Source organism: Macaca nemestrina, chromosome 2 (assembly GCF_043159975.1).
Source record: "Macaca nemestrina isolate mMacNem1 chromosome 2, mMacNem.hap1, whole genome shotgun sequence".
NCBI lineage: Eukaryota > Metazoa > Chordata > Mammalia > Primates > Cercopithecidae > Macaca > Macaca nemestrina.
Window position 1 is genome coordinate 14,532,405 of NC_092126.1, and position 18,732 is coordinate 14,551,136.

At 36.8% G+C, this 18,732-nt stretch overlaps 1 protein-coding gene across 50 annotated transcripts in view; it reads left to right on the forward strand.

Annotated features, from left to right (window-relative positions):
- Positions 1 to 18,732, forward strand: part of LOC105470926 (cytoplasmic linker associated protein 2) — a 220,733-nt gene that overhangs the window by 161,925 nt on the left and 40,076 nt on the right. For all 50 annotated transcript variants that reach the window (XM_071090719.1, XM_071090725.1, XM_071090727.1 and 47 more), the window contains 5 exons: positions 853 to 996; positions 5,560 to 5,703; positions 6,818 to 6,924; positions 11,468 to 11,621; positions 14,500 to 14,728. In XM_071090719.1, the coding sequence (XP_070946820.1) occupies positions 853 to 996; positions 5,560 to 5,703; positions 6,818 to 6,924; positions 11,468 to 11,621; positions 14,500 to 14,728 (778 nt within the window). The remainder of the gene's footprint in view (positions 1 to 852; positions 997 to 5,559; positions 5,704 to 6,817; positions 6,925 to 11,467; positions 11,622 to 14,499; positions 14,729 to 18,732) is intronic.

The window sequence follows — 18,732 nt, forward strand, 5'->3', positions numbered from 1 at the left end:
GCTGAGGCAGGAGAGCTGTTTGAACCCAGGAGGCGGAGGTTGCAGTGAGCCAAGATTGTACCATTGCACTCCAGCCTGGGCAACAGGGTGAGACTCTGTCTCAAAAAAAAAAAAAAAAAAATATATATATATATATATATATAAACCTACACAGAACATTTTTATCCACAGAGGTGTTGTCTTTTCTTCAGTGGTACTTGTGTAACTCATTTTTGTGACAGTTCTTTTGGAAGGCAGGTCTAACAACTGGTAGACTCACTAAGGAACCTCATCTCATTATGTGAGTCTGTGTTTAACAACAACAACAAAAACAACTATGTTGCCCACCTTGATTGCTACCTTGATTTGCCATACCTTTTTTTTTTAAAACACTTTGGTTCATTTTCCCAAAAACAAAATTACAGAGTTAATAAAGACTAGCTCCCTGTGAGGCTGGCCAAGAGTCAGCCATAAGCTCTGAGGACTGATTTAAGGAAATGTTTATAATCTTGTCAAGATAGTCTTCAGCAGTTGTTCAAACCTTGGGAATGAAACACCTGGGACCTCGAAGTTCTGATTGTGTGTGAAAAACAAAAGTCATCAACACTGTCATATACTTGTACCTCAGGTAGGTAGGTGATTGTATCACGTGGCTGGGCATGATGGCTCATGCCTGTAATCCCAGCTCTTTGGGAGGCGGAGCTGGGAGGATTGCTTGAGGCCAGGAGCTCAAGACCAGCCTGGCCAACATAGTAAGACCCTTTCCGTATATAAAAAAATAATAATCATCATCACCTGATTATTTTTGAAATGTTCTCTAGTGTCTCACAATAACCATCTTTCTGTCCTTTCTCTTTGTGCTTTCCTCTGCAGGTGAAGGTTGCTATCCTTAAATACATAGAAACTCTGGCCAAACAGATGGATCCAGGAGATTTTATAAATTCCAGTGAAACTCGCCTAGCAGTGTCTCGGGTCATCACTTGGACAACAGAACCCAAAAGTTCTGATGTTCGGAAGGTATGTTTTAATATGAGGTTTAGAAGATAAATTGGGAAAGCAAGTCAGTTATTGTGGATTGCCAGTGAAGTAAGCTAATATTTTCAGCACCTTAGCAGTTAGCAGTGAGTTATGAAGAGCTTTTTAAAAAAATCTTTAAAATTGTTTCAAATTTTACCCAATTAATGTGAGTGTAATTTTCAAACCTAGAATCAAAAGTAGCTGCCCTTACAACGATTCTCACTCTAATTTTATAACCATTGAGAATATTTCAAATCATTCCCCTTGCATTTACCTATACATTTCAAATAAGAGCTTAACACTATTGTTTGATTTATCAATTTTTAGACTTTTTTTAATCTATTGATAAATGTAGACATTAGGTATATCCATCTATCTTGGTAAGTGAGGACTTAGCTTTCTCATACTTTCTGTATCCTTTCTAAGGTATTCATAAAATACTTATGAATCAATTACTAGTTATCAGTAGAAAAGATTTACATTTGACTATGCAGGTATTCACTTCTATACCAAGTGATTTGCGACTGCTTTCTTTCTTATAGAAACGTTATTTGTCCTGGAGTTGATAATTTGCCTTGCTTTTTCATTTGCCTACTTTTTTTTTTTTTAAGTATCTTAATATTTTCAACATCTCTGCTATACGTGTATGGCTATTATTTTTCACATGCTCAAAAACATAGATTAAACTTATTTTATTTTCTAGAGAGCTCCTTCCTAGACATTCTGTTGTTTTCTCCAGTTTTGACATGTTTCTCCCCAGGCCTGCTGCACACACGTCTGCCTGCAATTTCTCTTGAGCATCTTCCTGAGACTTATCTTCATCCCTGTTTACTTCTTGCATCTTTTTTTTTTTTTTTTTTTTTTTTGAGACAGAGTCTCGCTTTTTCACCTAGGCTGGAGTGCAGTGGCATGATATTGGCTCACTGCAACCTCCACCTTCCAATTCAAGTGATTCTCATGCCTCAGCCTCCTGAGTAGCTGGGATTACAGGCACCCACCACCACACCCAGCTAATTTTTGTATTTTTAATAGAGATGGGGTTTCACCATATTGGACCAAGCTGGTCTCAAACTCCTATCCTCAAGTGATCTGCCCACCTCGGCCTCCCAAAGTGCTGGGATTACAGACGTGAGCCACTGCACCCAGCCTGTTTCTTGCATCTTGTATTTACTTCTATTTACTTTCTTTTCTGGTGAATCATTTCCATCAACATTTGCTGCAAAAGGAGTACACATAGGCCGTACGCAGTTGGCTCATGCCTGTAATCTCAACACTGGTAGGCTGAGGCAGGGGGATTGTCTGAGCTCAGGAGCTTGAGACCAGCCAGAGCAACATGGCGAAACCCTATCTCTACTAAAAAATATTAAAAAGTGGGTGCAATGGCATGCACCTGTAGCCCTAAGCTACCTGGGAGGCTAAGGTGGGAGGATCACTTGAGCCCAGGAGGTCGAGGATGCAGTGAGAAAGATCATGCCACTGCACTCCAGCCTGGGTGACACAGTGAGACCCTATCTAAAAAAAAAAAAAAAAGTATGAGATCGTAACTTTTGTTTTCAAACTGCAAATATTAATAGCTTTATTTAAGCACTATTAACATGTTAGATACCCAGAGTATATACCCACACAACTTATACTTTTTAATTAATAGCAATTCTTCACACATTCTTCCAAACAAGCAGAAGAGGAAGGAATACTTCCCAGTGTATTCTGTGAGACCAGTTTTATTCTGATACCAAAACTAGACAGAGACGTCACACATCAAAAAAACACTACAGACCAGCATCTCTTTATGAATATGAATGCCTTAATCTTCAACAAAATGCTGGCAAGCCAAATTTAGCAACATATATAAAAGAATTATATACCATGACTCTGTTAGTACGTTTTCATGCTGCTGATAAATACATATTTGAGACTGGGCAATTTACAAAAGAAACGTTAAATTGTACTTAGTTTCATGGGACTCGGGAAGCCTCACAATCATGGCAGAAGCCAAGGAGGAGCAAATAATGTCTTACGTGGATGTCAGCAGGCAAAAGAGAGAGAGAATGAGCCAAGTGAAATGGGTTGCCCCTTATCAAATCATCAGATTCGTGAGACTTATTCACTACCACAAGAACAGTGTGGCGGAAACCACCCCCATGATTCAGTTGTCTCCCACGGGGTCCCTCCAACACGTGGGAATTATGGGAGTATAATTCAAGATGAGATTTGGGTGGGGACACAGAGCCAAACCATATCAATGACCAAGAGGGGTTTATCCCAGGAATGTAAGGTTAGATTAACATCCAAAAATCTATTAATGTAATATACCATATCAATAGTAAAAATACAAAAACCACATAATCATCTCAATAGACACAGGAAAATAAAACACTTAAAACAGGAATAAATCTTCATGAACTCGGATTTGTCAGTGGATCCTTCGATATGGTATCAGAAGCTTAGGCAACAAATGGAAAAACAGATAAGTTGGATTTCATCAAAATTTCAATTTTGTGATAGTCCAAGAACAAGAATACTGATGTGACTATAGAAATTATTGGCACATTTTTAAGTCACGGAGTAATATGATTTATGTTTTTAAAGATTATGCTGTCTGATGTGACAAAAATGGACTAGTATAAGGGAGAAGAAAGAAGAAAAGGTAGAGCTGATACTGAAAGGAGCCTAAGTCCTCATCTGTTGTAGGAAATCACTAGAAAATGTCTCAAGCTGATCAATGAAGAAATAATTTTATAAACCTATGAATCCTAACTATTTGTAAAAGCAAGCATTACAAAAGGGAACTCTGGAGAGCTGAACAATGGAATTGAGATTTATAAAACCTTTTCTAAAACTGGTTTTTAAAAATCTGTATATATGTATTACTTTGATAGAAAGACTACAAATAGAAATTTGTATTTCTACAAAAAAGAAATATGAAATATATCTAGTAAAACAAATACGACATTAGGAAATTTAAACCACAAGAAAGGAACGATACGATCAAAATACACTAACGCTATGTATTTTATGTCATGTGGTGTTAGTACAGAAATAGAGAAATAGATCAATGGAACATGAAGGAAGGTCCAGAGACACTTAGGTTTATATAGGAGATTAGTTCATTATACAAGTGTCACTTCAAGTCATGAGGAAAGGATATACTCATTGGTAAAGGGTTTGGGAGCAATTGGGATGTCTGTCCCTACAGGGGAAATAAAGCTGAATCTCCAAACCAAAGTAAACTAGATGGAATAAAGTATATATTAACACTTACTAGTTCATTTGCTCAAGTTTACTTGTGGTCCATTCAATGTGGTGGTTCCAAAAAAAGTATGAGATCGTAACTTTTGTTTTCAAACTGCAAATATTAATAGCTTTATTTAAGCACTATTAACATGTTAGATACCCAGAGTATATACCCACACAACTTATACTTTTTTGTTTTTAACAAAATGTGCTCATATTATAGCACTCCTTTTTTTTTTTTTTTTTTTTCCCTTCCCTTTTGAGATTAAGTCTCAGTCTGTCTCCCGGGCTGGAGTGCAGTGGCACGATCTCTGCTCACTGCAACTTCCACTTCCCAGGTTCAAGAGATCCTCTGGCCTCAGCCTCCCAAGTAGCTGGGATTACAAGCACACACCACCACACCCAGCTAATTTTTGTATTTTTAGTAGAGATGAGGTTTCATCATGTTAGCCAGACTGGTCTCAAACTCCTGACCTCAAGTGATCCACCTGCCTTTGCCTCCCAAAGTGCTGGGATTACAGGTGTGAGCCATTGCACCTGGCCTGTTAGAGCAGTCTTATAGTTTTTCTTCAACAGTATATAATAGACCTTTCTCAGTTTCTACGTTGAGAGCTATATCATCTTCCAAGATTGTGTTGTATAGTATTCCATCGTTCCAATATAACATAATTTAACCATTCCCCTTAGTGTTCTATATTCAGGTGTATTTTTCATAGAGTGGGTTCAGAAAGGTCCAAAATGAAGTGTGCAGATTTGGATACAAGTCATGTGATCATAAATGATTTGAGTTTCTCCTTAATTAAGTATATAATTTGAATTTCAAAGTTTGGCTTTTAGTAATGCAGTTGATTACTTCAGAAGCAGAAAAGAATTGTATAACTTTTCTTAACTGATATGAGTAAGCTGTATTTTGTTCCCATTTCCACAGAACATACTTTAGCTTCAAATTGTAGAGTTGTTATGTTAACTGCTTGTGAGAAGATTAGATATTATTTCTCCTTGTAATCGTTTATTGGAAAAACTAAAATACTGTAGTAGTATGTAACAGAGTAACCCTGGAAACCGTCATGGTTAACTTTTCCATTGTCTATTAGGTAATATTTGTTAAGCTTTTCATATTCCCTTCTTACCTTCAAAAAAACTGGTAGGTTAATTTTTTTTTTTTTTCCCTTCCAGCAAAACAGTTTGAAAGCAAATAAGAATATCTTCCTTTTCCTTTTTGGGAAAGATGGTCAAGCTTCATGCTATTGAACAGCAATGTAGGGGAAGAAAATGGTCTCGTTTGAGTAACAAAAATATATTCATCTACTGTATGCCTTTGTTTTTTAGGCAGCACAGTCAGTACTGATTTCATTATTTGAACTCAATACCCCAGAGTTTACAATGTTATTAGGAGCTTTACCAAAAACTTTTCAGGATGGTGCTACGAAGCTTCTTCATAATCACCTTCGAAACACTGGCAATGGAACCCAGGTAATTCTTACTTATTTTCTTGGCTGTTATATAATGTGATGGTTGATTTAACAATAATTGCTTTCTTTTATACGAGGTAAACTTGATCCTTAATATATAATTTTTGCATCTTTATTTGGCAGCATTTCCTGAGCAGAATTAAATATTGTCTTGGAAGAATCCCTATGCCTGTCCTGTTCATATAATATTATAATTTGTGTACATTAGGATGGTGGTAAACAGTGGCCAGGTATGAACAAGAAGAGCAAAATGTGAGCAAAACATAGATGAGAGCACCAGCTGGAAGCCGTTAGAATCAGGACATGCTCTTTAGATGAACCAATTCTTGTTTGAGGACTAACAGGGATGACTTATTCCAGGGTTAGCAAATAAGATTCGAAGGAGGTAGTGCTTTAAGAAGTGTGGTCACATTAAATGATCACAGGTTTGTCAGTCCATTTATACTTGGATGTGCAGGAATTTGTTTTGAAGAAGTAAGTTCTGAGTAAATGAAACATTGAAATATGTATATTTATGTGTATACATATATATTTTACTCGTATGTAATAATTTACATTATATGCCTAAAGAATTGAACTAAAGCATTAAAAAGAAAGACATTTGATAGCAAATAAAAGAGATACACTGATGGCAGGCTTAAAGTCTGAGGAGGGTTAAAAGTAATCCTAAAACAATTTCTTGTGAACCAGAGTTAGTCATCTTATTAAAGGGAGTAGGGATTATTTTATCATATCTTAAGAATAAATGTATTAGTATGACCAGATTTAACTCGCTTGGTGTAAAGCAAAGTCAAGGAGGGATAAAATTTGAGCATTAGTAATGGTTAGAAGAAGGAAATTAGCTCAGAACAGGAAGCTACTTTAAAATTATATTCAATCCTTGAGGGAAAGGATGTTGATAATATTTGAGAACAGGTAGCAGGTGAGAACAGAAAAAGACTAAAGAGTTATATTACTAAATAGGGAGAAATTTTCCCCCTGGAAACCAGACATAAGTACATGAATATTTAAAATATTAACCTGTAAATATGGCCCTTTAATATGGTTCAACCTCATGTTTGTGTTAAGTGAACTTACCTGTAATATGTTAATATTTCTTTGACTCCCTTCATCAGAGTTCCATGGGGAGTCCTTTGACAAGACCAACACCACGATCACCAGCTAACTGGTCCAGTCCTCTTACTTCTCCTACCAATACATCACAGAATACTTTATCTCCAAGGTAATAAAAGGATGATTTTTCATGATGGTTTGTATTTGTAAATTCCCTTTTTTTTTTTTTTTTTTTTTTTTTGAGGCAGAGTCTTGCTCTGTCCCCCAGGCTGGAGTGCAGTGATACGATCTCAGCTCACTGCAACCTCCACCTCCCAGGTTCAAGCAATTCTCCTGCCTCAGTCTTCCAAGTAGCTGGGATTACAGGCGCACCCTACACCCGACTGATTGGTGTATTTTTGCTAGAGACAGGGTTTCACCATGTTGTCCGGGCTGGTCTCAAACTCCTGACCTTAGGTGTTCTGCCCGCCTCGGCCTCCCAAAGTGCTGGGATTACAGGTGTGAGGTACCACCCCTGGCTGTAAATTCCATTCTTAAGAAAGCAAGCATTGATATAATTCAAGTCAATTCCCACTTGACTTAAAAGGTCTTAGAAAAGTAGAAACTTAGCACATTAAAAAAATTCAAAGTTTATTTGAAAGCCAACTACTTAAATGATAATGTATAGGATATGGAATTTTTTAATAAGTGGAAAGAAAACCTACCGACAGCTTTTTGAAATAAATTACTGTTTATTACGTTAAATGGCATATTATATTTCTCAGAGATGCTGTATAAATCCAGTAAATTGCAAATTGTGTCTTTCGATTACATTATACTACTCAGTATAAGTGGTGATGAGGTCAGTTATAATGATGAGTTTAAAAAATTAAGCTTGCAAACAAAACATAAATAACAAATAGGGGAGGGCTGAATATATAATGAATATATGGCATATTATATATGGGTAATATATAATGAATTACATATATAATAAATCACATATCATGAATTACATGTTTATATAAAATAAATTACATATATAATGAATTACATATATAATATGTCATATTTATATATTTATGACATATATTAGGTCATATTATGCTTTTCATATTCAGAATGATTTATTTCATATTCAGAATGATTATAACTGATTTATATTCATATATTATATATTATATTTTTATATATTTAACACTATTTTTATATTTATTATATATTTAACCCTTCCCTATTTGTTATTTTTATGTTTTGTCTGTAAGCTTAATTTTTTCATTATATATGTATTGAATTAGATATTATAATTCATTACATATATAATATCTATGTAATTCATTGTATATATAATGATATAGATAACAAATGTCATATTCATTATATATTATATATATAAATATATATAAAATAAATAGTGATACATACCTCTGAGGAAAAAATATGACTCAGATTGGTCCTTAATACAAAATAAAAGATGTGTACAATTTTCACACACTTGTGCAATTCAAGCATGAGCTGTATTTCAGATGACGTTCTTGACTGCTTAGTAGACTAAAATTTTATTTCCTTTTCCTAGCCTTTTGAAAAATTGTTTGCATAGAAGTTCGACATCACTGATCATTAGAGAAATGCAAATCAAGCCCACAGTGAGATACCATCTCACACCAGTCAGAATGGTTATTATTAAAAATTCAAAAAATAACAGATGCCGGCAAGGTTGTGGAGAAAAAGGAACACTTTTACACTTTTGGGAGTGTAAATTAGTTGAACTATTGTGGAAAATAGTGTGGCAGTTCCTCAAAGACCTATAGACAGAAATATCATTTAAGCCAGCAATCCCACTACTGGGTATATACCGAAAGGAATATAAATCATTCTGTTATAAAGACACATGCACATGTATGTGTACTGTAGCGCTATTCACAATAGCAGACACATGGAATCAACCTAAATGCCCATCAGTGATAGACTGGATAAAGAAAATGTGGTACATATACACCATGGAATACTGTGTGGCCATAAAAACAAAATAAGATCATGTCCTTTGCGGAGACATGGATGGAGCTGGAGATCATTATCCTTAGCAGACTAACACAAGAACAATGACAAAAAAAAAAAAAATACTGCATGTTCTCACAAGTAGGAGCTAAATGATGAAGACACATGAACACATAGAGGGGAGCAACACACACTGGGGCCTACCAGAGGGCAGAGGGTAGGAGGAGGGAGAGGATCAGGAAAAATAATTAATGGACACTAGGCTTAATACCTGGGTGATAAAATAATCTGTACAACAAACCCCATGACACATGTTTACCTATATAACAAATCTGCGCATCCTGAACACATACCCCTGAACTTAAAAAGTTTTTTTAAGGAGTTGGGGCTGGCTGTGGTGTATTCCATGGTGTATACGTACCACATTTTCTTTATCCAGTCTATCACTGATGGGCATTTAGGTTGATTCCATGTCTTTGCTATTGTGAATAACGCTACAGTGCACATACATGTGCATGTGTCTTTATAACAGAATGATTTATATTCCTTTGGGTATATACCCAGTAGTGGGATTGCTGGCTCAAATGATATTTCTGTCTATAGGTCTTTGAGGAATTGCCACACTATCTTCCACAATAATTCATTCACACCTGTAATCCCAGCACTTTGGGAGGCTAAGGCGGGAGGATCACTTGAGGTCAGGAGTTCGAGACCAGTCTGACTAACATGGCAAAACCCCATCTCTACTAATAATACAAAAATTAGCCAAGCGTGGTGGTGCATGCCGGTAGTGACAGCTACTCAGGAGGGTGAGGCAGGAAAATCACTTGAACCCAGGAGGCGGAGGTTGCAGTGAGCTGATGTTGTGCCACCACACTCCAGACTAAGTCACAGTGCAAGACTCCATCTCAAAAAAAAAAAAAAGAAAAAAAGAGTTGGTATTTATAGTTAATAGCTTCATGGTCATTAGCCATATATTATAGTGTGCTTCATCAAGTTATTCATTAAAAGTATTGGAAAATACATCGACATCTGAAAAAAATATATTGCAAACATTTCCTACCCTATTTTTTCTGTGTTCTACATATATGATAAATTTGGTAGCTAAATTACAGCTTCAGTTGAATTTCAGCGTTTGATTATAAAGTTCATGTCTATCACATGATATGGCTCACACTTGCAATCCTATCTGTTTGGGAGTCCAAGGCAGGAGGATCACTTGAGGCCAGGAGTTTGGGACAAACCTGGGCAACATATTGAGACCCCATCTCTACAGAAAAATTTGTAAAAATCAGCCAGGCATGGTGGTGTGTGTTTGTAGTCCTAGCAACTTGGTAGACTGAGGCAGGAGGATTACTTAAACCTAGGAGTTCAAGGCTGCAGTAAGTTATGTTCGCACCACTGCACTCCAGTGTGGGCAGCAGCAAGACCCTGCCCCTTAAAAAAAAAAAAAAAAAAAAATTGGCACAGTGGCTCACGCCTGTAATCCCAACACTTTGGGAGGCCGAGGTGGGCAGATCACCTGAGGTTCGGAGTTCGACACCAGCCTGGTCAATATGGTGAAACCCCGTATCTACTGAAATTACAAAAAAATTAGCTGTACGTGATGGCAGGAGCCTGTAATCCCAGCTACTCGGGAGGCTGAGGGAGGCTGAGGCTGGAGATTCGCTTGAGCCCGAGAGGCAGAGGTTACAGTGAGCCAAGGTTGCGCCATTGCACTTCAGCCTGGGCAACAAGAGTGAAACTCCATCTCAAAAAAAAAATTATGTTCGGTATTAAAAATCCTCTACCTTCTTACAAATTTATGTTAAAATACATTTATCTCTTCTTCAAGCAGTACCATTATTGGGAGTTAATCACAGAGATTGGTAAACTTTCTGTAAAGGGTCGAGTGGTAAATATTTTAGGCTCTTTGAGTCATGGTCTTTGAGTCTGTTCTCAACTCTGCTATTGTATGAGAACAGCCATCGGCAATAGAAATAGAAAACAGCCATAGACAATACCTAAATAAATAGTCATGACTATGTTTAATAAAATTTTATTTATGGGCCGGGCGCAGTGGCTCACGCCTGTAATCCCAGCACTTTGGGAGGCCGAGGTGGGCGGATCACCTGAGGTCAGGAGTTCAAGACCAGCCTGCCCAACATGGTGAAACCCCGTCTTTACTAAAAATACAAAAATTAGCTGGGCTTGGTGGCTGGCGCCTGCAATCCCTGCTACTCAGGAGGCTGAGGCAGGAGAATCACTTGAACCCGGGAGACGGAGATTGCAGTGAGCCGAGATTGTGCCATCGCATTCCAGCCTGGGGGACAAAAGCAAGATTTTGTCTCCAAAAAAAAGAAAAAAAATTTATTTATGAATACTGACATTTAAATTTTATCTAATTTTCATGATTTTTTTTGTTTTTTTTCAACTATTTAAAAATGTGAAAAACGTTCTTAACTTGCAAGCCATCATAGTTTGCTGACCTCTGGTTAATCAGAACATTTTTCAAGGTAGAAAGACAAACCAGTTATTAAGGACTGTGCATTGTAGAGTAACTGTAAGGTGTCCTTGGTGGAAGGACAAAGAGACATGTACTTTATATATAGCTGCTATTTTTTATTTTGCTAATGATGCTCTGAGGATATACATTCTCTAATCTTGTCTTTATAGATATCCTTATATAATCTCCTCAGATGTGTTTGTATTTTATAACTACACTTAAGTAAAAATTAGTGTCGTCTTTTTCATAGTGCATTTGATTATGACACAGAAAATATGAACTCTGAAGATATTTATAGCTCTCTTAGAGGTGTCACTGAAGCAATCCAGAATTTCAGCTTCCGTAGCCAAGAAGATATGAATGAGCCATTGAAAAGGGATTCTAAAAAAGACGGTGGCGATTCAGTAAGTATTTTAATATCCTTACTTTGCAGACTATTTCATTGTTCATTAAGCATTATTTTAATTACATTTTGCTTTCTGTCATTTTCGAATATGCTTTTCTATGGGTCAGTCACTCTACAAGTATTTACTGAGTATCTGCCACATACCAGGCACTGTTTGAAGCATTAGATTTATACGACAAAATCACTGCCTTCAAATTCCTTTTAGATTGTCATATAGAGATGAATATTATAGAGTTTTAGGATAGAATGTGCTTTAGAGGAAAGTGAGTCTGTTTTAGATTTTGTGGTCCAAGAAGGCCTCTCTCCAAAGGTAGCATTTGCATTGAAACCTAAATAAAGCCACATAAAATCTAGAAGAGAATTCCATGAAATAATCAGCAAATCCAAAGACATTTAGATGTGAACAACTTTGTATAGTTGAGGACTAGGAAGAAAGCCAGTGTAGGTGGACCATTGTGAGAGAAAAGGAGTGGAACATGGGCCAGATCACTTTGAGTCTTGTAAGAACACATAAGGAGTTTAGAATTTTTTTTTCCCTGTTAGGTGTAGTGATAGTAATTTGCATCATCAGTTTGTGTGGCTACAGTTAAGAATGTGTTTTGTTTTTTTAATAATGTGCCAAGTGTTTTATTTCTCTGGTGTGCAAGTAACTGACTCTCAAGTATTTTTAAAAACACAAAACATCATTACATTGAAGCAAGAATGTTATAATCTACAACATTCTTATATATTTAATATTATTGACATATTTGAATATTGTTTATTGCTTCTGCCATTATACACAGAATAGTTTTTTACTTTGCTCCTTCTCAGACTTGTCTCTGACAGCTTAGACTTTTCACAAAATGAGCCATCCCACCGGTTCCTGTGGAATTCATTGTTTCTCAATGTTTGCAAAGTTACAGAAAATCTCCAAAGGACTTCTTCCTCTGCCTTCCTGCCATCTGTCCTGCAGTTGTTTTTCTCACTGTGCCTATCTGGCAGAGCTAGATTGTGGTCAGCCTAGTAAACTGGCTGCCAAAACCAGCTTATCACTGATATTTGAGGTTCCCTACTCTTCAAAGCTGCATATGGTAGCAATCGCAGATCAGTAAGAATCACTGCTTCACTGAGACTCAGTTTTGTTTTGTTTTTTTTCAGACACAGCATGGTACAGGGTAGGGCACTCAAATTGTGAATTTTGGCAGAATGAGTTCAAATCCCAGTTCCTGTCAGTTACTAGCTAATCAGGTGATACCTCTAAGCTTCAAAGTCTTCATTAAGAAAATAGGGATGTCACTGCTTACCTTAAAAGTTGTTGTGAGTATAATAAATACTATGATTCTATTCAGCTTAGACCTCTTTCCTGAGTTCCACATTCACATTCAGCTGCCTGTTTGAACTCCTGGTCTTCTCCCCTAAAGCTGCTCTTTCCTATCTTAGTTAATGGCAACCCTAGTTGCCTAGTCAAAACCCATGGACAAGAGTTTGTTGAGTCCTCTGTTTTTCTCATCCTCTATACCAAATCTGTCAGGAAATGTGCTGACTCCACTGCAGAATGTATCCAGAATTCAGCCTATTCTCACCACTGCCTTTCTGGTTTGAGCCATCGTCTTCATCATTTCTCTCACCTGGATTATTAAAATTTGTCCTCCTTGATTATGCCCTTGACCTCCTATAGTACATTCCCACTCTCACTCAACTCTGTAGGAAGTCTCTGTCTCAGAGTAAAAACCAAAGTCTACACAATACACTTTTTTTCTGTTACCTTTCTGGCCTCATCTCCTGCTAGTTTCTTCCTTGTTCACTCTGCTTCTGCCACACTGGCCTCCTTGCTGTTCCTTGAACTTACTATGCATGTTCCTGCCTCAGGATCTGTGTATTGGCTGTTTTCTCTACCTGAAACACTCTACCTCCAGAGAGCCCCTTGGCTAATTCCCTTACTTCCTTCAAGTGTTTACTCAAATGGCTTCTCAGTGAACCCTACTCATCCTATTTAATCTGTGAACTGTCCTCCCACCTCAGCATTCATGATTCCTTCTTCTGACATGTCATATACTTTATTCATTCATTGAAGTTTTTTTTTTTTTTTCGTCTGTCCCTCCACTAAAATATAAACTCCATTGGGGTAGACATAATGATGTCTTTTGCTCACTGATGTATTCCCAATGCTGTGAACAATGCCAGGCATTTAATAATAGGTGCGTAGCAAATATTTTAAGAATATTTGTAAAGCGCCTAGCAAATGGCTTGGCACATAGTTGCCCAGTGGATGGTGGTGATGCTGATACTCATGGTAGTAATTATTTTGATACCAGTATTTGTATCAGTATTCATATTCATATTTTGGTAAGTACATTAACGTACCCAAATTCTTTTGGCATCCTTCCAAAAGTTATGCAGGCCTTTTAAGCCTTTCTTTTTTTTTTTTTTCCCCTCCTTAAAGCAAGCCTTTTAAAATTTGATTTTACTATGCTTTGTTGACATACTATTGTATGATATACCGTTACCTTAATAATGGAATCTGGCAGCTTGTAGTGCTGTGTTGCTTATGAAAGTTCTTTCATATCTTTAACTGACATGGAGAAGCTGCTGGTAATCACACTGTACATATTGTCTGGTCAATTCATTGGCAAAGGAACTGTAATAATCATTAGAGGCACCATTCTTTTACGGTTCTTATTTGCCTTCACAGCTGTAGTTTATATGTTTAAGCTTTGACATCTGGAATATAAATTGTAACTCATAATATTGATTGCCATTACTTAAATTTTTTAGCTGGTTATTGTTATCTTTTTAAAATTGTCTTTTAAGCAGTAGAGAAATATCTTTGTAGAATGTTAAATAGATACCTGCAAATGAGTTAATTTGCTGTGCCTTCTCCTTGCCATTGATAGATGTGTGGTGGTCCTGGGATGTCTGACCCAAGAGCAGGAGGTGATGCCACTGACTCAAGCCAAACAGCTCTCGATAATAAAGCTTCATTGCTTCATTCAGTGCCTACTCACTCCTCTCCACGCTCTCGAGACTATAATCCATATAACTATTCAGATAGCATCAGTCCCTTCAACAAGTCTGCCCTCAAGGAAGCCATGTTTGATGATGATGCTGACCAGTTTCCTGACGGTATGTTCTGGGTCACACTGCTACTGTCTGTTTTGGAGAACCTGGTAATCGATGAAGTAGAAGAAATGCATATGCTCTTTTATTATAACTCCCAAAAAGCAACAATTTTTAGAATAAGAATGTTTTCTCCCGTCTTCTAGGAACTCATCTCTAGTGCTTTGGTCATTTTCTACCCCTGAATGAGAAACAGGGTAGTCATCTTGAGATCATGATCAAAGTCAAGAAAACCTTAGTTACCACCCAGAAATAACTAAAACCAATTGTAGCTTATACATTTACTTTATCTCCAGACACAATTTATTTGATCATTAATTTTTATACCACGATGACAAAACCTTTGAAGAAATACCCATTCTTTATAGTAGCCCTTTAAGCATGAAATCATCAACTTTTTTATTAGTAAAATACATTTCAAGGACGAAATATAAGGAAAGTTACCATTAGGATTTGGATTTGGGTGAAATGGGCTTAGTTCTAAGCTCTAACACTAAGCTGCATAGCCTGTCAAGATGGTTAACTTTCCCGAGTCTCAGTTATCACCTCCAAAAGAGGATGATGATGATTATACCACCTGTCCTAATCCCAGTGTGCAGTAAGATGCAGGTAAGTTATATAAAAATTGATACTATAGTACAAAACACTACGAATGTTTTAGTGTTTTGTTTAAGAGACTAGGTGTCACTCTGTTGTCCAGTCTGGAGTGTAGTCGCTGAAATATAGCTCACTGCAACCTTTTCCTCCTAGGCTCAAGCGATCCTCCCACCTCAGCCTCCTGAGTAGCTGGGACTACAGACCACCATACTCAGCTAATTTTACCTTTTCAAATAAATTTTCTATAGAGATGGGACCTCCCTGTGTTGCCTAGGCTGGTCTTGAACTCCTGGCCATAAATGATCCTCCCACCTCAACCTCTCAAAGTGCTGGGATTATAGGTGTGAGCCTCTGTGCCTGTCCTAGTTATTTTTTATAATAAGGAAACATATCTTTTCTTAATTACTTAATTCATTAATACTTTTTTAAAGATTCTAGTACTATATAGTAATACATAACTATACACAGATAAACTTGAAAGTCTTTCTGTCAACACTATCCCATGATTCTATATTCAGGTTTTTCTTTATTCCTATAATGTTGCTGTCAATGAACATATTTCTGCCTAAACCTTTATGCCCATAAATAAGTAATTCTTTTTGTGTGTGTCAAGAATCTTAAGAACAATCAACGGCCGGGCGCAGTGGCTTATGCCTGTAATCCCAACACTTTGGGAGGCCGAGGTGGCTAGATCACTTGAGGCCAGAAGTTCGAGACCAGCCTGACCGACATGGTGAAAACTTCTTTACTAAAAATACAAAAATTAGCTGGGTGTGGTGGCACACGCCTGTCATCCCAGCTACTCGGGAGCTGAGGCAGGAGAATCGCTTGAACCTCCCGGGAGGTGGAGGTCTCAGTGAGCTGAGATTGTACCACTGCACCCAACCTGGGCGACAGAGTGAGACCCTGTCTCAAAAAAAAAAAAAAAAAAAAAAAAAAAAATCAAGATAATTTGCTTTTAAGAGATTTCTAGAGATGGAATTGCTCACTTAAAGGATAGGTGAATTTAAAGTTTTAGACTTACTTCCTATTTACATCTCAAAATACTTGGCTAGTTGAAGTAGTGCTGATTTTCTCACCAACACAGAATGTTTAAAAGTTTTTATGATTGTGATGGAATGTGTATTTCCTTGATTATTAGATATTGAGGAATTAAATATTAGAAATCTTTTTAAATTTAAAAAATTTTTATTAATGAGAAATAGCTTCATTTGTAGTTCTTTGATTACTAGCAAAGTTGAGGAGTGTTTTTATTACCTTCTGTTTAATATATCACAAATATCAAAAAGCCAAAATTATGACAATTTACCAAACTAAGTCCAAATTGCATAAGGATATAGAAAATTGCCCCAATTATAGGCTTTGATGTGTTTTAATCTGTCACAAATAGTTGACTGTCTTGCTGAGGTTTAGTTATGATAGCGGTGTAACATTGGTGAATAATTTGGACATGGCATAGAAGTATCCACTGAACACTATGTAGTAGCATCAGCCTGGTAAATTGATACTTAGCTTCAGTAGCACTAATTATTTAAAAATCATTTATGCACATAGGTCACAAACTGTCAGACTAAATGTCAACTGACTTTTCTTGCCTCGATTGTACTATAAATATGTATTTTTTTCATCTTAAAATGATCAAGAACTTAAAAATTGGGAGAACTTTTTCTTCCTGAAATATTTGAAAGTAAATTACCAACCTGATGCTGTGTCACCCTAAACGCTTTAGGATTTATTTTCTACAAAGACATTCTCCTGCATAACAACAAAATACTCATCAAAATCAAGAAATTAGCTAGCGCCAGTAGTCCCAGCTACTCAGGAGGCTGAGCCAGGAGGATCCTTTGAGGCTTGGAGTTCAAGGCTACAGTACACTATGATGATGCCTGTGAAGAGTCCTATACTAAAGCCTGGACAACAAGTGAGATTCTGTCTCTAAAAAACTATTAATTACCAAAAAAAAAAAAATTTTTTTTTCTTTTCTTCCCCCTAGACCACAGAATTTTTAAAAATTTTTTTAAATCATGAAATTATCATTGGTATATTAATAACCACCTAATCCTTAAGCCCCATTAGAATTTGCCAGTTGTCCCAGTAATGTCTTTTTTCCAATTTTGTTTTGCTGTGTTAAAATACACATAAAATTTATTATCTTAAGCATTTTATATATACAGTTTAGTGATTTTAAATATATTCATACTGTTACACATCCATTACAACCATCCATCTTAGTTAATTCTTTTCAAGCTGTAAAACTGAAACTCTATACCCATTAAATAGTAACTCCCCAATTCCACCCTCCCTCCAGCCCTTGGCAACTGCCATTCTCTTGTCTGTCTCTCTGATTTTTGTCTACTCTTAAGTACTCTGTATAAGTGGAGTCATACATTACTTGTCATTTTGTGACTGGCTTATTTCATTTAGCGTGGTATGCTCAAGGTTGATTCATGTTGTAGCATATGTCAGAATTTTCTTCCTTTGTAAGGCTGAATAATATTCCATTGTGTGTATATGCCACATTTTGCTTATCCGTTCATCCATTGATGGACACTTGTGTTGCTTCCAAGTTTTAGCTGTTATGGATAATGTTGCTGTGAACATTGGTGTGCACATACCTCTTCAACACCCTGTTTTCAGTTTTGATGGGTAAATACCCAGAAGTAGAATTGCTGGATCATATGGTAGTTCTGTTTTTAATTTTTTTAAGACACTGTACTGTTTTCCATAACAGCTGTACCATTTTACGTTCCCACCACCAGTGCAGAAGGGTTTCAGTTTCCCCGTATCCTCACCAATACTATTTATTTCATTGTTGTTGTTGTTTTATAGTATCCATCTGAATGGATGTGTGGTGATATCTTATTGTAGATTTTGTTTTTGTTTTTTTTTTTGAGACGGAGTTTCGCTCTTGTCACCCAGGCTGGAGTGCAATGGCATGATCTCGGCTCACTGCAACCTCCGCCTCCCAGGTTCTGAGTCGCTGGGATTACAGGTGTGCACCACCATGTCTGGCTAATTTTTGTATTGTGGTAGAGACGGGGTTTGTTCATGTTGGTCAGGCTGGTCTCGAACTCCTGACCTCAGATGATCCACCTGCCTCGGCCTCCCAAAATGCTGGGATTACAGGCTGAGCCATTGCACCTGGCCCTCATTGTAGTTTTGATTTGCATATCCCTAGTGATTAGTAATGTTGAGCGTCTTTTCATGTGCTTATTGACCATTTGATTACCGTCTTTGGAAAAATGTCTTTTCTACTCCTTTGCCCATGTTTGAATTAGGTTGTTTATTTTTGTTGTTGTTGCAGGAGTTCTCTGTATATTCTGGATATTAATACCTTGTCAGATATATGATTTGCAAATATTTTCTTCCATTCTGTGGGTTGCCATTTTACTCTGTTGATACAGTTTTTTGAG